This window comes from Teleopsis dalmanni, chromosome 1 (genome assembly GCF_002237135.1).
Source record: "Teleopsis dalmanni isolate 2A chromosome 1, ASM223713v2, whole genome shotgun sequence".
Lineage (NCBI taxonomy): Eukaryota > Metazoa > Arthropoda > Insecta > Diptera > Diopsidae > Teleopsis > Teleopsis dalmanni.
Window position 1 is genome coordinate 107,592,741 of NC_051846.1, and position 26,749 is coordinate 107,619,489.

The 26,749-nt window shown below is 35.0% G+C and overlaps 1 protein-coding gene across 1 annotated transcript in view; it reads right to left on the bottom strand.

Moving 5' to 3' along the window:
• LOC119665450 (cyclic nucleotide-gated cation channel alpha-3-like) overlaps window positions 1-26,749 on the bottom strand; it is a 210,734-nt gene that overhangs the window by 38,858 nt on the left and 145,127 nt on the right. The window contains exon 12 of the mRNA XM_038074675.1: window positions 26,401-26,718. Within this exon, the coding sequence (XP_037930603.1) occupies window positions 26,401-26,718 (318 nt within the window). The remainder of the gene's footprint in view (window positions 1-26,400; window positions 26,719-26,749) is intronic.

Sequence of the window (26,749 nt, forward strand, 5' to 3'; positions counted from 1 at the left end):
TTAGGAAGAGACGAGCTATGGAATCGCACGTGTTTGGATGCGGTTAACAAAAACATGGTTTTTTTTGACAAGCAAGGTGAAATAGTAACTTTACTATTAACGGAACACATATCTGATGCTGAAGTTTGTAGAATTAAATTCCGGCGAGATCGGTTCGTACAATACCCATAATAGGGTTAAACAGTAAAGTAGTGGTACGATACTACGACGACAGACAGCTTAAGTAAATTGGAAAAATTAGTCAGTACAGATGTGAATCTCAACAGAGAGGAAAAGGAGTTTTTATGTAAAATCATCAAGCAATGCAATGATATATTTCATATGGAAGGTGAGGATTTGTCATTTACCACGGTTTTAAAACATGAAATACCGACTCTCCCGGAGCAGGCGCCTTTGAATATAAAATAATACAGGCTGCTAGAAACCCATAAAAAGGAGATTAATGAACAAGTTGAAAAAATGCTGAACAACGGAGTGGCAAAACATAGCACCTCGCCGTGGAACTCGCCGATTATATTGATACCCAAAAAAGCTGGTAAAGACGGTAGTAAGAAATGGCGACTAGTACTGGATTTTAGGAGACTAAATGAGATCACTATTAAACAAGTATTTCCAGAAGTAAATATTTCTCAACGCTGGACCTGGCTAGTGGTTACCATCAGGTCCTAGTCGAGGAAAAGGACATGGAAAAAACAGCATTCAGCACAGGAACGGGACATTTTGAGTTCGTACGCATGCCATTTGGACTAACAGGGGCACCTAGGAATAGACTGTTTTGTTTATTTAGATGATATAGTTGTATATGGGAGCAACCTGCGAGATCACGACAGTAAACTAAAGAGGGTTTTAGATGTAATCCGGAATAAAAACCTTAAGTTACAAACAGAGAAGTGCCAATTTCTGAGGAAAGAGGTGGTATATTTAGGTTATAAATGTTCATCACAGGCTGTTATTCCTGATCCGGGTAAAACAGAATGTGTGAAAGCAATCCCACCTCCGAAAAACATAAAACAATTGCAATCCTTCCTGGGTCTCGTCAATTATTACCGGAAATTTATACCAGGGGCAGCCACGTTGGCTTTGCCTTTGAACAAGCTTCTAAAGAAAGGAGAGAAATTTCAGTGGAGCGATAAATGTCAAGAGTCAATAGATAAACTTAAAGATGCAGTGACTAGTACACCAATTCTTAACTATCCTGATCCTATCCTGAAAAACAATTCGCGTTGACGACAGATGCCAGCAGAGAGGCGAGAGGTGCGGTCTTGTCACAAGATGTGCAAGGCAAGGATTTGCCGATATATTTCGCAAGGAATTTTTGGGCTTATCTTCTGGGAAGGCATTTCAAGATTTATACGGACCATATACCTCTGAAAGGGATCGCAAATCTGAAGGAACAGGACACTAGACTGGGTCGTTTTAGGCTCAAGTTATTGGAATATGATTTCGAGATTTGTTATAAACCAGGTAAATCTAATTAAAATGCTGACGCACTTAGTCGAATACCAAATGAAATGGTGGTTACTAGAGCAAGAGCACAGAAGTTAAATATGGACAAGGAAGCAGTAAGTAAAGAGGAGGATAAAGCAAGTAGCACCGAAGAGCATACGAAGACCGATGACGCTATTTTACTAACATATAAAAATGATATTGTAGAAGTATTGAAGCGTTTCCATAATTCACCTATTGGCGGGCATCAAGGAGCAGTAAGAACTTACTTCAGGGTACGAAGGCAATTCAAATGGACGGGAATGCAAAAACAGATTAAGGATTATGTAAGGTCGTGTAAACAGTGCCAGAAGTATAAATGCTCTAGAATTGATCGTATGCCAATGATGATTACAAATACACCACAACAACCTTTCGAAAATGTTTTCATGGATTTGGTTGGTCCTCTACCCCGTACTGCACGAGGTAATAAGTGGATATTTACTTTTGAAGACGATTTTTCTAAATACATAGTATATACAGCATTACCGAACGCGGAGGCTGAAACCATAGCAAGAGCATTCTTCAATGAAATTATATCCAAATTTCAGATTCCCAAGAATTTAATCACGGACAATGGTTCTAATTTCACTTCAAAGTTATTTTTGGAAACTTGTAAGCTATTGGGTATTAGGAAGCTACGTACAACTCCCTACCACCCACAAGCCAATGGGTCGCTAGAACGTAGTCACCGACCGTTGGCAGAAGTTCTCAGAAGTTTTGTGAATGAAGATGGAACTAACTGGGATGAGTGGTTGCATCATAATATGCATATTATGAATAACACAATTAACACAACTACGAAGCAGGCTGCCACACGTACACTTTTTGGATTTGAGTTCGAGATGCCGGTAATTTTACGACGCCGGCCAGCTCGTCAACATATTTAAATACCAAATACAGCGTTCACATGAGTTAGTGAGGGAGAATCAAGAGAAAGCGAAATTTTTTTTGGTAAAATGCTACCGAGTTCAATATTTTAAGAAAAGAAAAGAAAAGAGAGAGAAAAAAAAGAATAAATAACGTAGAGTGATGTAGAGTTTTTTGTTGTGTTTAAAATTATTGTAAAAGATTGAAATACAAAAATTTTAAAATTGAATGTAAAATAAATATATTTTCAGTATCAAGAGCCGGAAAAATCATATCGCGATTTATGCATGTTGTTTTAAGTCCGTCTGTTTTATGATTTTTTTATGTGCGTCCCGAAATGTATTCTATCCTAATAAAGGGGAAAGGGGAGATGTTGTGTTTCTAGTCTAGCTAGATATATTAACATAATAATGTTACTTTACAAACCATTTATGTGGGGTGTAATGTAATTAAAGTCAATTCTGCAAACAATGCGGAAGCTGGGTCAATATTTTAGCCTATTAGTTATTATTTCTTTGTTTTTGCAGTACGCACATGTTTCAATTTTTTTTTTGTTGTATTTCAATTTAGTAGAGTTATTAGAGTAATTAAAAGACTAGAATAGGTGTTTGATATGGGAGACAGGGTGGAGTTAAGATGGAAAAAATGGTATAAAAAAAAAATAATAATAATAAGTTTTATAATCATTTAAAAGTTCCATACACAACTAATTTTGAGTAAATAGACTTACAAAATAACTTTTTCAACAGTTACTATTACTGTTTCCTCTACTCATGGGATCAGTAATTGATTATGGAAAGGGTGAGTTATACGTGGAAAAAATTGGGAGAGAAACTGGTCATACAGAAATCAACGTAAGTAAATACAACTACATTCTGCATACAGTCAACCCATACAAAATAGAGAAACTGCTGGAACAATTTCATCAATCAGTCAACAAAACTGTGAAAAATAAGAACTATAAATCACTGATAGAAACAGAAATTGTTTTAACCGAGAATATGCTGCATACATTGATGCCACATAGGTTAAAAAGAGGACTTCTTAATGCAGGAGGTCGTCTACTCAGTTGGGCGTTTGAAACTCTGGATGATGAAGATAAAACTACCATCGAAGGGCATATGGTAGCACTGGAACAGAATAATCACAACCTGATTGCAGCTGAAAATCAACAGGTCAGCATAAATGATAGCTTTAACAAAACTATGGAGAAAATAAAGGAAGTGATACAGAATGATCGAGAAATTATAAAAAACAACGTCAATGCGCTAGGAGACATTCGTAGAGATTTATTGGCTGAAAATATGGCAATTGCGCAATTGTTCACCATCACGAGTCTCCGAAGACAAGTTGAACGGATACAAGAAAACGTTGCTTCAGCAAAATCAGGAATGATACAACCAAAAATCTTGAGCCAAGAGGAAATACAACGATTCGATATTGGGTTTAAGAAATTGAGACAGATTAAATTAGGAACGGCTACTTTTAAGGAAAAGTCAATTGTGTTCGTAATAAAAGTACCAGCGGAGACATTGACGGTGGAAAAACGGTAAATAGTTCCTATTCCAAATGCTAAAGGAAACCAAATAAAAACAATTCTGGAAACAACAGTGGAAATAGCTGGAAAGCGATATTGTTGTGAAAGTGACAAATCGGTTTTTGCACTAAAGCTAAGCACTACCTGTGTTTTTACCGGAATATGTACACTAATAAGAAACACAGAGGAAAAGGTTATTGAGGTGGAGAGCGATATGATAATCCTGATAAACCTACAAAAAGGAAAGTTAAACTGTACTTGTGATCAGAGAAAACTAATATTGAACGGGAATTACTTTTTGACTTTTAGTAATTGTTTCTTACAAATTAATAGTTTAATTTTACAGAACCAAGTAATGAAGACACACCAAGTGTTTGTGCTGTCCCCAAGCTATAGTATACAGAAGGGAGAAATCAATCACTAACGTTTGAAGATATTGTCTGGAGACAACAGAATAACCTGAAGAAAATAGAGGAATTACATTTCCATGGGAAAACAATAACAACAGCGATGACAATTTCGGTAGCAACAGTTATTATTTTTTCAACGTTTATATATGTACTATACGCAAAATTGTATAAACGTACTTTAAATGAGTCAGAAGAAATTATCCGCCTCCTCTTACTGTGCAAAGTACACCAACACAATATACTAATTCGTACGTGGCACAAGCAGCACCAATTCCTCCACCGCCTCTTTCACAGAACACAGTTCAATTTACGAATACATATAGTGCACACCCTACACCAGCACCACCGCCGCCGCCAGTGCAGTTAAACAACAGCTATGCAGCATCATTGACAACTTTCTAAGAAAACCATAAAAAACCACGTATCGTTAAATAAAGTGATAACAATAAAATAATAACACAATAAATAATTTCAAAATTTTTTCCTTTATTAGTTACAAGCGTAGTCTTTTAAATTTTGTCTTTGGTGACGGAATTATCCGTTTTAATTTTTTAGGAGATGTAGGTTTACAGTTAGGAAATGAAGGTTTCTGTTTATCCGGGGGATAGAGAATTTCATCGATTTCCATATACATAGGCACTTGGTAAGTCTCTCCTGTTTCCTCACTGGTCACTGTATCCTCCGGAGTTGATTGGCCGAAGTCTTCAGGAAGTGAACGAAGCAATTTTGACATTCACACTGCAGTTTTTCTGTTCAACTCCTCATCGTCCGAATCGTCGGAGGAGCGGGAGAGGGAATAGTAGTAATCCATCTGGTTCATGATTTACGTTAGGAGATAATATTTTAAAACCGCACTATTTATAGTAAAAATTTAATGTCAACACAAATGAAACTAGAAAACTGAAATATTTTTTTTTTTTTGACTCAACATTTTTATTATTTATTGTTATAATAAATAAGTAAATTTTTGCAAGCCCAAAACAATAATAACTTTTTGACCTAATAATTCGTAATATTATTAAAAAAACCTTTTGAAAAAAAAAAAAAATTTGGTTAATAATTGGTGTCATGATGTAAGTGACTTTGAAAATATTAAATACGGAAGAATTGCAAAAATATGTAGAGCATTCTTGTAATAATAAAAACTTTGCGAATTTAGCAAAGTAAATTATGGAACTAAGCCCAATGAGGTTACTGTAGTAATTCTAAGGTCATATATTGGATTTTTGCATCAAGTTTAGGTATATAATATGAGTTCAAAATTTGAACTGAAAGTGTAAAAATTGTAAAGTGGTGAAGCGTAGTAGCGCTGGCACATAATTTGAAATCAATAATGTCGTTGTGCTCTTGTCGAATAAAAAGAGAGTATTATTGTACGGGTTTTTCGGTAGGATTACTATAGCAACGTCACCTACGACCTCAATATTATCGACCGCGGGTATATTGTATACAATATTAATTAAACATAGCGGATATATTGTTTGTTTTGGAGAGGAAGCAACATCATCTTCACCAAATACACAACAGGTGATGAATTTGTGAATATACCCAAATACACGTTGTAGTTTATAAAAGGTGTTGATGAATTTACAATTAACTGAAATATCAGTTATTTTTAGAGTTAAAACAAGAACAGTCTTATACGCCTTTCAGGCAAGTCATGCTGAAGGGAGAAAATTTTAGACCAATTATTTCGATTGCCAAGCAAGAATGGTGGTCCACATTTTAAGTGTGATGAAGTTAAGAGTTCGTCTGGAGTAGTTCCCTTTGATAGAATGTGGGCAGGATTTAAATCGGTGGTAACATGATGCCATATCATGCCTTTAGTCATATGTTGAATTTTGCTCACTCGGACGGCCACGAATACGTTGAAAGTAGACGGCTCAGATCTGATCCAAGATAATACTATAGATGAGTCAGACCAACAATGAAATTCAGCATTAAATATATTTAGCGTTGAGATTTGATGAACTAGTTGAGCTAATAAGGCTGCGGCACATAATTCCAATTTTGGTACTGTCAGTGTTTTTAAAGGTGCTACTCGAGACTTTGAACAAAGCAAATTAGCAGACGTAGAACTTCCGAACCGTTAGATTACATAGATGCAAACGCCATACGCATTCATACTAGCGTCACAGAAGGTATGTAGTTCGAGTGCTGCATTAAGTAAAGAAACATAACGTAGGAATTCCAATTCTTGAGTTATATGTAGACGATTGTAGAGATCAATCCATGCGGCGTGCAGTTGATTTGGAAGTCTCTCGTCCCAATCTAGTGTGAGCTTCCACAAACACTGTAAAAATATTTTTGCCTTTAATATCAAAGGACCAACAAGACCAAGTGGATCATAAAATCGTGCAATAACAGAAAGCACAGAACGCTTTGTAACACGCCTTGAATTCTGATAAGGTACAAAGGTGAATAAGAACTTATCTTCGGTTGGATTCCAGATTAGACCAAGGGTTTTTGTGAACTCACTGCCATCATCGAAGTTGAGCAATGGCTCACTGTCGGCTTCAGGAATGTCTTCAAGAGCAACTAATTGATTCGAGCACCATTTCCTAAGTTAGAGATTGCCTTTATCGAGTAATGCAGGAGTTTGTCTTGAACATCATTAATGCAATCACCACCGGTGGTTCCTGCAGGTAATCTCTCCAAAGAATACATTGTAAAAAATTTTCTGGAGGTGTGAAGCGAACACAACGGTACATTTTGCAAATATCTGCAGTCACTGCAATAGAAAAAGAACGAAAGCGTATAAGTAGATCATTTAAAGAGTATCCAGTTGATGTGGCTGCTGCACCATCAAATATAACACGAAGCTTTGTAAAAGAACTTGATTCCTTGATAACACAATGATGTGGCAAAAAATACTTGGGACGACTTAATTCTTCATCAGTCATTAGTGACATGTGATTGAGATGCAAATACTCCTTAATAAATGCACTATATTGTGCCTTCAGATCAGTACTTGGTTGTAGTTTAAGCTTCAGGTTTTAAAAACGACGTACAGCTTGTTGATATGAGTCACCAAGCATCTGAACATCTAATTTTATTGGTAGCCGAACTGAGTATTCACCAGTTACTAGACGAGAAAAATGTGATTGAAAATGGGCTTGACAGTCTAAATGCCCTTTTATAATTTGATTATTAGATCGAAACAACTTTCTAATTCCCTAAATTTTTTCACTTGTTGATCCAAAGGGTGATACTAATCATCCGAATTTAATTCACCTTTGAATGTGACTAATGTAGATGATAATGTTATAGAATCTGGACATTCTCCTGAAACTACCCAACCAAGAAGGATTTTTTGTAACACTGGTCGTCGAGGAGCTAAACGAATTTGTCCTATACACAGGAGATCAAAGAAGAGAGTTGCACCTTGCCTTTGTATTATTTATTTGATTACCACTCGGCACTGTGTCTGATAACAAGGGAAAACTGTTGCTGTTATTAAAATAATTCAAATGCAAGAGAGTGTGGTGATTTCCTGAGCAAACACGACAACGCGAAGACTTGCATTGTTTTAAATAGTGTCCCTTCTTCAAACAGTTTAAGCAAAGGCCTTGTTTTCTAGATTCAACTAAACGAATCTTTGGAAATAGATTGACAAATTTAGAACATGTGTAAATAGAATGAGTCTCGTTGTCACAAAATGTACAGCCCTTTGAGTTTGTTGCTAAAAATACCCTTTTCATTATTGGGGAATGATTGACTCGTTTGTTCTTGATATGTGCATTAATTTTTGTGACGTAATTGACATGCTCCAAAGTTTTACATCTGTTGTCAATGAAATCCGTCATTTGATCCCAGGTGGGTATTGTATCTATTGAAGCTTTCTCCTCCCATTTTTCTTGAGATGCAAGATTTAGTCTTTGCGAAACGAGGTGCATTAACAGACAATCAGCAATTTGTTCTTTGCTGCCCAGCGTGATCAATGCATGTAGATGTGAATTCATTTTGCACTAAGACGTCGAAGGTCGCTAACAGCATTTGGTTCAACACGTCGCAAACCAAATATCTCCTTTATGTGTGCCTGAGAAATCAATCTCTGGTTATCACCATAGTTAGTACAGGATCCAGCGCTGAGCCCTTTAAACAAGATCGTAAATGTTGAAGTTTTTCAAGATTGCTAAGTTCAGTGCTGTCATCCACAATGGTTCCAAACATTCAAATAAAACGCGGCCAATCAATAATATCACCAGTAAAAGTGGGAAGTTGAAGCTCAGGCAGTCTTGAGCGCGAGTACTTTACGTTAATAGAAGGCAGTTCGTCATTTGCCAGAAGCCTACTTGTGGAATTTCTAATATTTGTCTGTCGACAACTCTATCATAATTGCAGATTTTATGTCAATGCACGTTTGTTCAAAATTACCTCGCACATCACTTTCCAGTTCAGTAAAATCTTCCTGTTCAAGACTGTATTGAGTTGCTGCAGAGAGTCAACAGAAAGTTGTAGTTGAACTTCGTGACAATTACTTAAAAAATCGGAGGGTAGCTTTTTCTCTAAGTCATTTAATTGCCTCATAAGGCGAGAGCATTTTAATTTAAAAAAAGTAGGTGCATCATTTTTTTCACCTTCCATTGTTAAAAATTATTCCAACAACAATAAAAAATTGGTTATTGCAATGTTGCCGACGCAGCGATGTACTGCCACCGAAATGTTCAACAAATATATTCGCAACAAAACTGTTTAAATAATGCTGCCGACACAGCAATGTATCGCACGAAATATTCAACGGTAATCACAATTAAAAAAATATATTTCACTAAAAAATTGGTTATTGCAGTGCTACCGACGCAGCAATGTACTGCAACCGAAATGTTCAACAGTATTTCAAAAAAAAATATTTCACTACAAAAAAAAAACTATCACGTCGGGGTCACCAAATGTTAGGACTTCAATCATTTTTAAAGCCACTATGAAACGAAATGTACGTGCACACAATAAATAGAAAACAACCGACTCGATCAAATTTCAAAATAATAATAATTCTTTATTGAATTCAAAAAAAAAATTCATACAATTACAGGGTTGCCATGTGCAACCAAAAAGAATAAAGTATTAAAAAATATTAAGTAAGTTTGTTATATAAATTAATAACAATCATTTAACGAACACCTCTCTTATTAATATTATAAATATTAAACTCAATTTTAAAATAAAAAAAAATAAATTACTAGAACTATTTATAGGTCTACTTCATTATATCTATTTCGGTTTAGGCGATTAAAGTGTTACCAACTACTATGTCTGCCAAACTAATATTGCCAATACCGTGAAATTCATACGAATGACAGCTGTTTATATTGTTTACAAGCTATCATAAGTATTTGCGTTTGCTGGTGGACGAAAAAAATAACATCAACTGAAATGGTTCGGAAAGTGAAGAGTCGACTTAACGAAATCCAAGTCGTAGTAGTAATCAAATGGATAAAGAAAAAAAGATGAGAAAAAATTCCCATTCAGCAGTTCATGAACTCTCAAAATGATCGTGTTTACTCCGATGGACTATTCCATTTTGGAGAAGCAAGGACAATTTTAAAGAACAAGGTGACGACTAAAAGATCTGCTAGTATGGATACGCTAAGGAAAGGTGTTATTCAGGAATGATCCAAAATACTGGAAGATCACATTTGTTAAGCATGCAAATCATTTTTCCCCTACGCAGTAGGCATCTTGATGTGGTGTAGGTGCTTAGCTACAATTCGGACTAAAAAAATTGAATATTCACAGTCACCTGGCATCTGTCAGATGACTGAAATGTTCATCATTTTTCTAGAACGAGGTGTACAACCCGATCTACCTTTTAGGTTTAAGGTAGTTTGCGTTGTCCTTTAGTCTATGTTTTCACGTAACTGTGCTTGATTCTTATGTAGTAGTGTGTTTTGTGTAATAGTAGTAGTGGTAGTAGTTTAAGTGCAGTTTTATGTGGGCTGACTGGCGTGGTCCTTCGTCGATATACAAGTAATTAGTTGAGATTTTGTTAATTAGGAAAAAATATAGTAGGTCTGGTGATTTATTGCAATCAGTTGGTTGATATGACTTCCCAATTTTTTTCTCTTAGTGAATTTGATAGCGCTCGGACCTTGGTGTTAATGAGCCTCGAACCCAAGGAGGTATGTTTCGCATTAGAGTCCCCACCAATTATACATTTGTGTTGATAACTTTTTAGAAGTTGCTTGTACTCTTCAGTAGTTATTATGTGTTTTGGTGGACTATTAGAGATTGCTGCTTCGCTTTGATGCGTACAGTAGTGATCTGAAATTTATCACTACATGTGTGCTCTTCCTAATGACGCTTAATGTTTTTTCTAATAATAATAACACTTTGCATTATTGCTGGAATGTATTGTGTGGTACAAGGCATACTTTTTAAAATTTAAATGGGATTCGTTGGTGAAGTGGGTTTCAGATATTAAACTGTTACAGCCATCATAGTTGACGTTGGCTAATGAAATGTCAAATACAATATTAAATGTAAAACATGTAATATTAAATAAATAGTTGTGTATGTGAATGGAAAGGTGAAGTATTCACAAGTATAATTTACTACTCTAATAAACTGGCGACGAGGATAAAAACAAAACGAGTGAAATTGAAGAAGGTGTTAATGATTGGTGATAATTCAAGTGAAAGTGTCTCGTTTTCAACATTAAATATGGCCGCAGCGTTCAATTTTGAGGCTTTTAATCCGGAAGTAATGACTTGGAACCCGTCGGTGAAACGGTTGGAGATTGCATTAGAACTGTTTGGATGTGATGTTGCAAAGAAGCATTAATTTTTATTGCATTATATGGGTGCTTCATCATACAATGTGCTATGTGACAAATTGCTGCCAAAAATACCAGAGGAAAATACATATAAACAAATCGTACAGATTTTAGATAAAGATTTTAATCCAACGCCAAATGAAATTTTGGAAAACTACCGTTTTCATTTGCAAAAACAAAAAGCAGAAGAAACGTGTGAAGAATTTCTGTTAGAACTGCGTAAATTGGCAGTGCATTGCAATTTCGGAACGTATTTAGACACTGCATTGCGAAATTAATTTGTTTTTGGTTTAAATAACCAAAGAATACAAAGTAGGTTTTTGGAAAGAAAAACAGTAAACTTGGAAGACGCAGTTAAGATAGCAACGGCATACGAAGGAGGGGAAAAGGGTGGAATGGAATTACATCGAACCGTACATCAAAGTTCTGCAGAAATGGTAAATAAAATACATAGTATTAAACGAAGAGGTTTAAAAAAGAGTAACCACAATTTGCAACCATCCTTTAACGTATCCGAAGCTAAGAAAAAATGCTACAGATGTGGCAGTCCTACACATTTAGCAAAAGAATGTAAGTATAGAAATACGATTTGTCATTTTTGCAAAATAAAAGGCCATTTACGAAAAATGTGTGTGAAAAAAAAAATGTTAATCAAATCACTTGCGAAGCTGTTAAGGAAGCAGAGAGAAGCATCGAAGAAATTTTGCTTATTGATACGTCACATAATAATGAAAAACCATGTGGAGAAATAGCGAAAATAGAAAAAGACAAAGAAGAAGCACGTGAAAGATTATACTGCATGTTTAACGTAAATGAAATATCAATTAAGTTTGAGTTGGACACTGGAACACCGGTGTCAATAATGAGTTTAGAAGATGCCAAGAAATATTTTAGTAAGTTAAAGCTCAAAAAGAGTGATTTGCAACTGTATAGCTTCTGCAAAACACAGTTGGATTGGATTGGATATGTAGAGGTGAGTATTACATATGTAAATGCAACAACCACTCTTAATCTGTATATTATTCGTACTCAACACAAACCACTGTGTGGTCGGGAATGGATTAAAATGATAAAAGTAAACTTGCAACAAGGTGTTGTGGATGCACCTTCAATAGGGTGTCATTGAAGTCAGGTCGACCGGTAGTAATCAAAGAGCGCTCGTTAAGAGAGATGCAGAAAATAAACCGGTCGATTCTGATGAGCGAGAGTCTTTTTTTTCAAGAAAGCAGAAGCAGTAACAAGAGGTGCGTTTTAAGAGAGAACTTGTGGAACCCTCGTGGCGATAAGCAGATTGAAAAAAGAATTGAGTGAACGTGGTTGATATTCGGAGCAATCTTATAAAACATAATTGAATTCTGATTTTGAGTATTGACTATTAAATATAGAGAAAAAAGATAGTAGATAATATTAAAAAAAAGGCATTAGAAAAACATAAGTATATATTGTAATAAATAAAATAAAATTAAATTAGCAATAATAATACAATGTACTATATAAATTAATTTGATTAAAAAAGAATTGAGTGAACGTGGGTAACACCACGGAACATTATTGCCGGTAGGATTCACATTTTTACAAAATGTGAAGCGAAAGTGGAAATAAAAATTTAAAAAAAAAAAAAAATGTGTTCTTGATAATTGAACGAAATTACTCTTGTTACAAAACCTCAAGAATCTAAAAATCTGGACAAAATTTGATAAAATATTGTATGAGAAAATTTAAAAAAAAATTGGATAATGTGAAAATGTAAATAATTTGATATATTACAAAAACTATAAAAACTTATAAAAAAATATTTATTGTTTATAATACAAAAAAAAAAAAATAAAAATTATAATAGTGATTTAAGAATATTTAAATTAAATATTAATTGCAAAGAACTTGTCAAGTACGAAGTACGGATTTATTAGTGTACCAAGTACGAACACAATTGATGTGTTTAGTGTTGCCACAATAAAGAAAACCACTTGAGCATATGTTAATAAACTTAATAAAATTGTAAATATATAAAATAATTTTTTACTTGACAAAATTAAATTTTCGTTTATCGGTTGGTGGAAGTAGCAGAGAAGCTAATGACGATGCTACTGCAATAGCAACAATTACCAACAACAACAGCAGCAATTCTCACCAATAACAACAACCAGTACAAAACTATTAGACTACGTAGTACTACAAATCTATCAAAATTATTATTAGCGCCGCGTAATGTAAGAAACTTACAACGAACACCAAAAGTTCATTATAAATAGTCCAATGGTGCTTACCAATATAGGAAGCATATAGTTTCAATGAAACTGTTATAATTACAACCGTATGCTTATGATCTGATTGGAATCAACACTATCAAGACACGCATTCAAATGCATTCAACTGTACGAAACAACTACTATACTATACAACTATACTATACCATACAATAACGAATTGCAGTTTGTATCGTAATTTGTATTTTGTCGATGTAATCTATCTTTTTGTAACTAATAATTTTATAATTGTCAAAAGTATTAATTTGAAAACGATATTCTAATGGTAGATGAAAAATAATTAGTAGTCAAAGACATATCATCTTCACAATTTGTTAAAATAGAAGAACAACACTTTGATTTATAATGTAACAATTATGTTGTAGCTTATATTAATTCCGATTCAGACAGCAGTATATATAGACTTAGGTTTAATTATTAAGATATTACTTATAATATGTATATTATTTGTTAAAATTGTTTTTTTTAACATCGAAAGAGAAAAAAAAAAATAACCAGAAAAAATTTTGAAATAGAACTAAAAATGATTTATTAGCAATAATAATAATATTAAAAAAAAGGTAGAAGTTGTAATAGAAAAAAAAAATTGTTATAACATCTTTAAAAGAAAAAATATCAAAAAATATATGTATATAAATAGACACATAAAAAATATAAAAAAAAAAATTAATTGTCCAGTATAATTAAAGATAAAACGCATACACACTGCAACACATTCATCGATAATTATCCATACAATCATGTCTGCGTGCATAAAATGGTCTATTTTAATTAATGTTTTTCAACTATTAAATATTTAATAATTAAAAGTAATATTTTTGCAAATTTAAAAAAAAAAAAAGGAGAAAAATTTTATAGAATTCAATTGAACTTTGATAACTAAGAGTTAACTTTTATCATTTCGCATCTCATTCAAACAAGTAAAATATTACTAAGCCAAATAAGTCGTTCCATTTAAAAAAAAAAAAAAAACAAATAAAAAAAAATCAAACTTTAAAATGTTTTCTTAACACTATTATTTTTGTTATATATTAAATATATATTTATCCTTTTTCTTTCTTCCCTTTTAATGAGGCCAATAGTGCCTTATATACTTATCTATCCGAGTTGCAAACCGGCTATTTCATTTTTAAAAAAAAAATTTTTTACAGGAAGTACGCTGAAAAGTTAAGTAAGCATAACATTAAGGAAAGGGAATAAAGTTCATAGTTCGAAACAAAATACAATATTATAACATAATATCGTATAATATAAGTTATAGGTACTTACATGTAGTAATTATATACTGGTTCATGGATGATGCACGGAAGCGAGCCGAGGACTTAGCTCAGGAGGTTCACGAGTTCTGGACGTTCATTGCATCGTTATAAGTACATGCTTGGAGAAAGTTGAATTCTTTGCAACCAAAAAAGGAATTCACAGAAATCCATAAGGACAACATTCAAAATAGGAGACTGTCGCAACTAGCAGAAATCACATATTTGTTGGAATTGATCGAAGAGGTGGAAGAAATAAAATCCGGTGAACTAGATAAGGAACTGGAGCAACTGCACGAAACAAAACGCGACCTGGAGTTACAGTGCAATAACTTTAGGAAGAGGCAGAAGGAGTTAACGGAACTCCTGACAGTAGCAGAGGAGGAGAACGAGAAATTGTTAACTACTCTGGAACAGAAAGCAGTAGAGAAGATAAACGACGTAGTGGGAGACGGTAAACCAGCGAAACAAAAACAGGAGCTGGAGATCGAGACTCTCCGAATTCAGTTGGAGAATACTAAAAGAGAGTTGGATACCCTAAATAGACCAGGATCTCCAAATCCGACTATAACACTGAGTTCGCCTTTAGGAGTAGAAACCAAACTCGAACAGGAATCCGAACCCACCTTACAACGGGGAGTAAACCAGGGCAATATGGCTAAAATCACCGCGATAATGAACTCCGTAAACAATGTATGCCCCATTTTTACAGGTGGCGAAGGACCCGATCTGACCGCAGAAGTAGAACGGTTCGTGGAAGGGTGTAAGCTAGTAGTGCAAGAATGGGGGGGTGAAACGAATTCAACCAATGTACCTTTTATAATAAGGTGCGTCAAGCAGAGATTACGGGGGCCGGCGTATACCAATTCGCGACCATATACGAATTCTGTAGTTATATTTATAAAAATTTTTACAGAAAGGGTAGCTTGGAGCAAATCCGAGAGAATTTAATGAATATTTCACAGGGGGTGCCTGAAGGCGCCACGGCCTACGGGTCTCGGGTGGAGAACTTATTGCTGGATGGGATAGACCTAATAAACAACAGATGGCAGGAAGACGACAGAAGTGGGCTGGTAAATGACCTCAGGACTTTAGCTTTAAGAAGTTTTATTAGAGGGCTACGAAGCGAAGCGACGAGGGAGGCTCTAATAGATCAGGATCATTTAAGTCTGGAGTGCCTAATTAAGAAAGCACAAAAGAGGCAGGACTACAGACGGGGGGGGGAGTATCCTTTATAACGTATCAACCGAAGAGGAGGTGATTCGTTGTACATTTTGTAGAAAACCAGGGCATGTACGAGAAGAATGCCATCAATGGAGGAATACCCCATACTGTACGAATTGTGGCACTTATGGACACGAGGTCGGCCCAGCGTGTACTGGGAGTAATAGGAACCCTGTAAAGATGAGAGTAGTTTGCGGATTTTGTAATAAAATAGGACATAAGGAGGCGGACTGCTTCAAGAGGCTGAGGACCATGTTCTGCAGAATGTGCAATTTAAATGGTCATGAAGAAAACGCTTTTTGTAAAAGAAAGAGTAAGCCAGTTGGAGGCTCTAGTGCGAGACGAGGAGATGGACGACACAATTCGTCCGAAGGGAATCTCCCAATTTTTCCGAGTTCAGGGGCTAATCAGTCCGGAGGACACTATCCCAATCGGAGGGATGCACCTACGCAATTAGGAGTGCCACGTTTTCAACATAATTACGAGCGGAATAGAAGGGATGTAGGATACTTAGATGTCCGAAGAAGGGATTCTCTTCCACAAGGAAGTCAACAGAACCAAATCTCGGAAAACTAGGAGCGGCTCAATCTTCGCCTAAAGATTGGAACGCCGAAAAAGAAAAGTTAGCTAAAGGGCAAATCTTGAAGGACCGGATACAGTGGAATAGTAACTTGTTCGGTCTTGATAATATTAATAGGGAGAAAATATTCACACCAAATGATAGACAAACCATATTGGAGGGAAATAACATACCATTTAAAGGAACAGAAGTGAAAAAAGAGGGAGAAGAGGCTCCGAACGGTGTGGGTGCCAGGGCCACACAGATAACCTCGACAACAGGGCCACAAGGTCAGAATGTGAACCTGCAGTGCGTAGCAGAGTCAATAAAAAATAAAAGAGTAACTTTCAGCAAAGAGATAAGTGTGTTGGGACCTACGGGTGACCAAGATACAGCAGAACAAACAACTGAGAAGCTCGGAAAGTTATACAACGCCATAATCATATGGGTAGTAATGGGAGTAATAACTATTTGGAACATCGTCAGATGGTCGATACATAAAGGAAGGAACTTGAAAAAAAATGAAAACACCAAGGGCGGTTGCATGCTTGATGTCGGAAAGAACTGTGGGATCGGAGGATCAAGCAGTCAAGTAAAGGACGACGCATTTATATTAATACCGTGCGATCAATCGGCGAAGAAGCACCTTACGCTTCTAGTCGATTCTGGCGCAGATACGAGTTTAGTTAAAGCGGATGCCCTTGAGAAGCACCTTGAGTATGACTCAGGGGATATTAGACATTTAGTAGGAGCATTCGGAGGAAGTACCGAAACCTTGGGTACAGTAAGAATTCAGCATGCATTAATCCCTCACCTGCAGTTTAAAATGCATGTGGTGCCAGAAGGAACCGTACTACCAGCAGATGGGCTGCTAGGTAGGGACGAGCTATGGAACCGCGCCGTAGTAGATACTGTTCATAAGAGTGTGCGGTTCGTAGGAGACACACACGAAACAACCTTGCCTCTAACTGCAGGAGTCGACGGCAACCGAATCTGTATAGCTACCACTATAACGATTCCAGGTCGAGCGACGAGAATAGTTCCAATAAGAGTAGGTTTAGGTATGAGTGAGATTGTAGTAGATAAAATGGAAATATTCCCCAATGTTTACATAGGGGCAACTTTAACAAAAATTGTTAAGAACATTGGTTACGTTCCGGTACTCAATGCAAACGAATGGCCAGTGAAACTTATAAACATTCCGACAATTAATTACGAAAAATATACGGAGGATGAGGAGAATATAGAGTCGTCACAAATAAATATGGCGAAGTCCCAAGACCATATGAGTGAAAATGACAAAGTAAATAGATGTACTACACTCTGGAACACTATTCGTTTAGACGAAACGTTAAATAGGGAAGAGTTAAAATGCATTAGGCAAACCATCAGCGATTACAGCGATTTATTTATAATTAAAGGAGATAAACTATCATGTACAAAAGTCCTCGAACACGAAATATTAACGGCGCCGGGAACCGCACCGATTAACATAAAGCAATACCGGCTGCCAGAGACTCAGAAAGAGGAAATAAATAACCAAGTTAACAAAATGTTAAAGGAGGGGATAATAGCACCCAGCGTTTCTTCTTGGAACTCGCCCATACTATTAGTACCCAAGAAATCAGGTACGAATGGGGAAAGGAAATGGAGGCTAGTGGTGGACTTCAGACGTCTAAATGAAGTTACAATAAAACAAGTTTTCCCAATACCGAGGATTGATGAAATATTAGACCAATTAGGGAATAGTCGATATTTCAGTACCCTGGATTTGGCAAGCGGGTACCACCAGGTTCTCATGGACAGACAAGATCGGGAGAAAACTGCATTCAGTACGAGTTTCATTCACTACGAATTCAAGAGAATGCCATTTGGCCTAACAGGAGCCCCAGCCACTTTTCAGAGGATCATGAACCATATATTGACAGGATTACAGGGAATAGAATGTTTTGTCTATTTGGACGACATCGTAATATACGGAAGTAATCTTAGAGATCACGATGCACGGTTGAGAAGGGTATTCAATGCTTTGAGAAAACATCACCTAAAATTGCAGACAGATAAATGTCAATTCCTTCGTAGAGAAGTGATATATTTAGGTCATAAATGTTCGAGCGAAGGAGTATTACCAGATCCAGAAAAGGTAGCATGTGTAAAAAATATTAAACCCCCACGAAATATTAAACAAGTACAGGCTTTCCTGGGGTTGATCAACTACTACAGGAAATTCATTCCTGAAGCAGCGAAGATTGCATTACCCCTAACAAACCTACTTAAAAAGGGAGTTAGTTTTAGGTGGACAACAGCCTGTCAGGAAGCAATGGATAGTTTGAAAACCAGGGTGACCACTCCCCCAATTTTGCGATATGCAGATTTTTCTAAGCCTTTCACACTCACTACAGATGCCAGCAATGAAGCCCTGGGGGCAGTTTTATCTCAAGGGGAGCCCGGAAAGGGCTCCCTATACTTCGCTAGCAGAGCATTAAGTGCGACGGAACAGAGATATTCCACTATAGAGAAGGAGTTTCTCGCGATAGTGTGGGCAATCAGGAATTTCAGACCCTATCTCCTTGGGAGACATTTTAAGGTGTATACTGACCACAAACCCCTGCGTGGAATAGCGAATCTAAAACATCAAGATACACGGTTGGGCAGGTTCAGACTAAAGCTTCTAGAGTTTGATTTTGAAATATGCTATAAGCCCGGTAAGACGAACTTGAACGCGGATGCCCTGAGTAGATTGTCCACCGAGGTTTCACCTGGGAAGGAAGACAAAATACAGGGAGTGAACGCGGATGCCCGGAGTAGATTGTCCAGCGAGGTTTCACCTGGGAAGGAAGACAAAATACAGGCAGTGACCCGGAGTAAGGCAACGGAAGAGAAGGAGAAAAATCAGACAAAAGAAGATGACGCAGTTTACTTGACAGATCGCAGGGAGATCAAAGAATTTCTAGATAAGTTCCACAATTCTCCTCTAGGCGGGCACCAAGGAGCATTACGCACTTATTTTCGTATAAGACGTCAATTTAAATGGGCCGGTATGCAAAAGGATGTAAAAAATTTGGTTAAGACTTGCGAACTCTGTCAAAAGAATAAAAGTTGAGGTGCAGGAAAAATGCCAATGGTAATAACTGATACGTCCCATCGGCCGTTCGATAAAGTATACATGGACATTGTAGGGCCATTACCCCTAACGCTAAGTGGAAATAGGAACATACTTACGTTTCAAGACGATTTCAGCAAATACATGATATGCGTAGCAATACCGGATGCCGAAGCGTCTACAGTCGCGCGAGCGTTTTTCGAGGAAATAGTCGCGAAATTTACGATTCCCAAGGTGTTGGTAACTGACAACGGTAGCAATTTTACATCAGCGCTATTCAAAGAAACCTGCAAAGTCCTTGGGGTCAGGAAGCTGTTTATCACCCCATACCACCCGCAAGCAAACGGTTCCTTGGAGCGGAGTCATCGGCCATTAGCAGAATTCTTACGAAGTTTCTCGAGTACCGAAGGTACTAATTGGGATCAATGGCTGCACCACGCGATGCACGTCCATAATAATACTGTGCACACGTCCTTGAAACAGACACCCAGTAAAACACTATTTGGATTCGACACCGATTTTCCCATGGCACTACGGAACAAGCCCTCTCCTGTGTATAACCCGGAGGATTACTCCAAGATTTTGAAGTACCAAATTCAAAGATGTCACGATGCGGTGAGAAAAAATCAAAAGATTGCTAAAGAAAAGTCTAAAAGGTATTACGATAAGGGAATAACGGAGAGGAAGTATAATATCGGGGAGAAGGTGCTCCTTAGAAATCATGCAAGGAAAAGCAAATTCTCACCAATCTGGGAGGGACCCTATGTAGTAAAAGGTGTACCAAGTAACGTGAACGTAAAAATTTTGATTAGAGGGAAATTAAAAACCTTCCACAATAACTTGGTAAAACCGTTCTATGAGGACATACCTCCTTAACATATTTTCTTTCTATTCTTTAAAATTGAACTATATTGATATACCAGAAATTTCCTTAACATATTTTCTTTCTATTCTTTAAAATTGAACTATATTGATATACCAGAAATTTCCTTAACATATTTTCGGTCTATTCTTTAAAACTGAACTATATTGATATACCAGAAATTTCCTTAACATATTTTCGGTCTATTCCTTAAAATTGAACTATATTGATATACCAAAATTTCCTTAACATATTTTCGGTCTATTCTTTAAAATTGAACTATATTGATATATCCAGAAATTTTTTTTAGAATTTTTGATTTTTTAATATATACGGAAATTTTGAAGTTGCAGTTAAAATTGTATTTAATACATTAAATTATTTATGTAATCTAATATACATACACATATACATATATACTTTTATAATACTTTAAGATTAATGTCAAATTTAATTTTTATTTTACTCATAAATAAGATGAAGTTCTATTTAAAAATTGTATCTAATGTATAAATTATTTATGTGATCTAATATACATACTTTATATACATATATATTTTTATAGTACTTTATAAGATTAATGTCAAATTTAATTTTTATTCTACTTCTAAATAAGATGAAGTTCCATTTAAAAATTGTATCTAATGTATAAATTATTTATGTAATCTAATATACATACTTTATATACATATATATTTTTATATTACTTTATAAGATTAATGTCAAATTTAATTTTTATTTTACTCATAAATAAGATGAAGTTCTATTTAAAAATTGTATCTAATGTATAAATTATTTATGTAATCTAATATACATACTTTATATACATATATATTTTTATATTACTTTAAGATTAATGTCAAATTTAATTTTTATTTTACTCATAAATAAGATGAAGTTCTATTTAAAAATTGTATCTAATGTATAAATTATTTATGTAATCTAATATACATACTTTATATACATATATACTTTTATATTACTTTAAGATTAATGTCAAATTTAATTTTTATTTTACTCATAAATAAGATGAAGTTCTATTTAAAAATTGTATCTAATGTATAAATTATTTATGTGATCTAATATACATACTTTATATACATATATATTTTTATAGTACTTTATAAGATTAATGTCAAATTTAATTTTTATTCTACTTCTAAATAAGATGAAGTTCCATTTAAAAATTGTATCTAATGTATAAATTATTTATGTAATCTAATATACATACTTTATATACATATATATTTTTATATTACTTTATAAGATTAATGTCAAATTTAATTTTTATTTTACTCATAAATAAGATGAAGTTCTATTTAAAAATTGTATCTAATGTATAAACTATTTATGTAATCTAATATACATACTTTATATACATATTTACTTTTATAATACTTCAAGATTAATGTCAAATTTAATTTTTATTCTACTTATAAATAAGATGAAGTTCCATTTAAAAATTGTATCTAATGTATAAATTATTTATGTAATCTAATATACATACTTTATATACATATATACTTTTATATTACTTTAAGAATAATGTGAAATTTAATTTATAAACGAAAAGATTTATGTAAGATTTTTGATTACAAATTGATTTATGTAATTTTTTAAATTTTTTGTTTTGCAATTAAAATTTTAAATGCACTTGAGCATTCCCTGCCACAGTCAACATATCCGAATTAGCACCGCTACACGGAGCCGCACAATACCGATCAACAACCCAAAGTTTCCTTCTTTTAGGAGCATTAAGGCTCCTCCGCAAGGGGGAAGGGATGTTGTGGATGCACCTTCAATAGGGTGTCATTGAAGTCAGGTCGACCGGTAGTAATCAAAGAGCGCTCGTTAAGAGAGATGCAGAAAATAAACCGGTCGATTCTGATGAGCGAGAGTCTTTTTTTTCAAGAAAGCAGAAGCAATAACAAGAGGACAAAGCACGTGTGCGTTTTGAGAGAGAACTTGTGGAACCCTCGTGGCGATAAACAGATTGAAAAAAGAATTGAGTGAACGTGGTTGATATTCGGAGCAATCTTATAAAACATAATTGAATTCTGATTTTGAGTATTGACTATTAAATATAGAGAAAAAAGATAGTAGATAATATTAAAAAAAAGGCATTAGAAAAACATAAGTATATATTGTAATAAATAAAATAAAATTAAATTAGCAATAATAATACAATGTACTATATAAATTAATTTGATTAAAAAAGAATTGAGTGAACGTGGGTAACACCACGGAACAAAGGAATATCTACGAAGATGGTCATTAAACAAATTACCGATATGAAGTCTAACTATTTACAGATATGGAAAGAAAAATTTCCAAACTTATTTTTATCTACATTGGGCAAAATTAGTGGTCATCAAGCACTGTACGTCAAACCCAATTGCGTGCCGAAATTAATGAAACCAAGACGAGTGGCGTTTTCGTTATGGGAGGCAGTTGAACGTGAATTGGAGGACATGGTACAACAAGGTCTGTTCGAAAAAGTTGATCATAGTGAATGGGCTACACCGTTGGTGGTAATACCAAAAAGGAACCATATAGTGCGCATATGTGGCGACTATAAAGTAACATTGAATCCAGGTTTGGTGATAGATGAGCATCCATTGCCAACACTCGATGAATTGCTTAGTTCGATGAGCGGTGGATACAAATTTTCAAAACTTGACTTATCAAAAGCGTACTTGCAATTGGAAAACCATCCGGATGATCGACATTTGCTTACACTAAATACTCATAAGGGACTTTATCAACCTACACGACTGATGTTTGGTGTTGCTTGCGCGCCAGCCAAATGACAACGATTCATGGATAAGCTAGTTAACGATATACCGGGTGTCTCAGTGTTTCTTGATGATATCAAAGTAACTGCACCAGATGATGACACGCATTTGAAACGACTAGAAGAAGTCATGCGAAGACATAACGTACATAACATGTGAGTGAATTGGGATAAATCGGAATTTTTGGAGGACAGAATACAATATTGTGTTACATTATTGATCGTAATGGAATCCGTAAAATGGACAGCAAAATAAAGGCTATTCAATAAATTAAAAAACCAAAGAGTAAGGACGAGATACGTTCATTTTTGGGATTAGTAAATTATTATGGAAGATTTATTCAAAATTTAAGTAAGATCGAATATCCATTAAATCGGTTGCTCCACAAGAATGCGAAATTTAATTTTGACGAACAATGTGAAAAAGCATTTATAGAAGTAAAAAAACAAATTCAATCGGACACTGTTTTAACACATTACAATCCCAATTAGCCAGTCGTACTAGCAGTGGACGCAAGCCCGATTGGTGTAGGAGCGGTACTAAGCCATATCTGTCCAGATGGAGCAGAGCGTCCAATATAATTCGCTTCGCAAACCTAAAATAAAGTTCAGCAGCGTTATAGTCATTATGATCGAGAAGCATATGCTATTGTGTTTGGAGTACGTCGTTTTTATCAATATTTATTTGGGCGAAAATTTATATTAGTCACAGATAATAAGGCAATTTCACAAATATTTGCACCGGACAAAGGTTTACCGACATTATCAGCTACGGATATGCAGCATTATGTTATTTTTTTGAAATCGTTCAATTTCGAAATAAAACTGAAGAAATCGACAGATAACGCCAACGCAGATGCATTGTCAAGGTTACCCATTCGAAAATATTGAAGAAATTGATGTTATCGAGTAGGAAATCATTGGAAGCTTACCTGTAATGGTGAACGAATTTAAGAGAGCCACGGAAGAAGATAAAGAGCTGAAAAATCTCTTACATTATTTGAAGTATTAACGTGAATGTGCCACAAAAAAACGATTTGGTGTACCGCTAGTTGAATTTTCGTTACAAGAAGGTTGTTTATTGCGAGGTCGAGTGTACTACTACTAGAAGAACTTCATACTGCTCATTTCGGAAGGACTAAAATGAAGGCGTTAGCTCGTGCCTGTTGCTGGTGACCGCGGATGGATGTCGATATTGATCGATTAGTGTCAAACTGTGCAGTATGTCAACTTACAAGGGCTGAAGTAAAAACAGTGGAACCGGTATCTTGCTGGTTGCGACCAAAAAAAGTTTTTGAGCGAGTACATGTGGATTTCGCTGGGCCAATTTGCGGAAAATATGTTTTTATATTGGTAGATGCATATAGCAAATGGCTTGAAGTGCATATAATTCCAAACATTACAACAGAAACTACGATATCAGTGTGCCGTAAAATCTTTGCAACGTTTGGAATCCCGAACGTAGTGGTTTCAGATCATTAAACACAATTTAACTCTACAATGTTTCAACACTTTTTAAAAAGCAATGGTATAATACATAAACAAGGTGCTCCTTATCATCCGGCTACTAACGGGCAAGCAGAGCGATTTGTGCAAACGGTAAAAGCGAAACTTAAAGCTGCAAACTCTACAGCAGCAAGTGTACAAGATGATATTTCAAAAATATTAATGGCTTATCGACGAGCGATTCATCCTGCAACTAATAAATCTCCGGCTATGCTTATGTTTGGTCGACAAATTCAAACACGGTTAGAATTGTTGTTACCAGAAAATAAAATCAAGGAAATCGAGCGAACAATTCCATCTAAAATATTTAGCAATGGGGAACGACTGGCTGCACGCGATTATTTTTCAATAAATAAATGGCGTTTTGGTAGGATCTTGAGATCAGTAGGTGATTTACATTATGTCGTTCAACTGGACGATAATTGAGTGTGGAAGAGGCATACAGATCAATTGCGAAGAGTTGGAAGCAACTTGCCAAATTCAACACAAACTGTGTTGATGGGGGAAAAAAGGGTAACTCAAGTCAAACAGAATACAATTCCGACTTTTGCAAACAAAGAGAACACTAAAATAAACGAGACTGAAGTGTCATTTGATATCGATTCCAAACGAGACTGAAGTGCCAGTAACTCCGATTCCCATAAGACGTTCGCAAAGAATGCGCCAGAAACCTCTTAGGTTTCGATAAGTTTGTATGTAAAGAATATTTTTATTGTAATTAATTTTGTAAACGCTAAATCATTGTATTTTACCTAGCAAAATATATTTGTAAAATAGGGTGAGGTAAATGTTATAGCCATCGTAGTTGACGTTAGCTAATGAAATGTCAAATATAATATTAAATGTAAAACACGTAATATTAAATAAATAGTTGTGTATGTGAATGGAAAGGTGAAGTATTCACATGTATAATTTACTACTCTAATAAAAACAGATGTCTACTTTTTCAGTTTTTAGTACAGTTTCAGGTTCATTTCTGTTTTTGGTTAAGCCGGTTGCGTGCCAATCAGGACAGGCGCTAGAGAAACAAACTCTTGTTGATACAATCAAACACGACGGTGGTAGAGTAATGGTATAGGGTTGCATGGCGGCTGGTGGTGTAGGTCAGTTGGAGTTCATAGAATCGACAATGAATAAATAAGAGTGTTTAAACATTTTAAATCGGAATTTGAAATAAAGCGCAGGTAATCAATGATTATCCATGACGTTTTAGATTATCTGACAGTTTAAAACAGAAATTATTAGAAAAAATAATTCGCCAGCATATGATAACAAGTACAGTACAAGCAGAATCAGCAAAACTTTCTGCTGAAGAAACTCAGAAGATAGTTAATACAAGTTCAAACAGATTAAGTGAAGTTTTAAGACAGCGGGGCCATCTAACAAAAATTAAATTTAACCTTATTTTATTATATATAGCGATTTTATAAGCTTTTTTATAACTAAACGCAGACTTTTACTATATTTATACCTATAGCCCATATTTACTTTATAGACCTATATTTACTTATTGTTTAAGTTTTATCTCGTTATTTTGAAAGTTAAGAGAATAATTAAAAGTTTTGTTTTGGCTTTTTGAAGTTTAGAAAGGAAAAAATAAATGTATGCAAAAATTTTAATATAAAATATACATTTATATTATGTTTCTATACCACATATCAAAATTCTTAAGGTGAACGCAGACTTTATTGGCTTTATGTAAATAATTGTTGCAATTCATGAAAATGTAACCAATAATCTATGAAATCTTACCTTGATTGTTTTAACACATCTTTCAGGCTTTTTGCATTCTTTTTAAGTTTGTCAGTAATTTTTTTTGGAGCATTATTATCATTGTTATTACTTTGGTTTATATAGACTTGATGTACTTTAGGATTTACTGATGCCTCAGTGTCGACTTGGTTGTTTGCATATTTTCTATTGACACAACGTACTTCCATTAGGCGTTTACGTCCCAATGTCTGCAAAATTTGCTGAGCTTCGGGATAGTCCTTCATTGCTGATAAGACATCTTCACGTGATAACGAAAATAACTCTGAATACCCCACAGATCGAACATCAGCAGTCCGCCTAAAATAGTTTTTAAATTTTATGCAAGTCA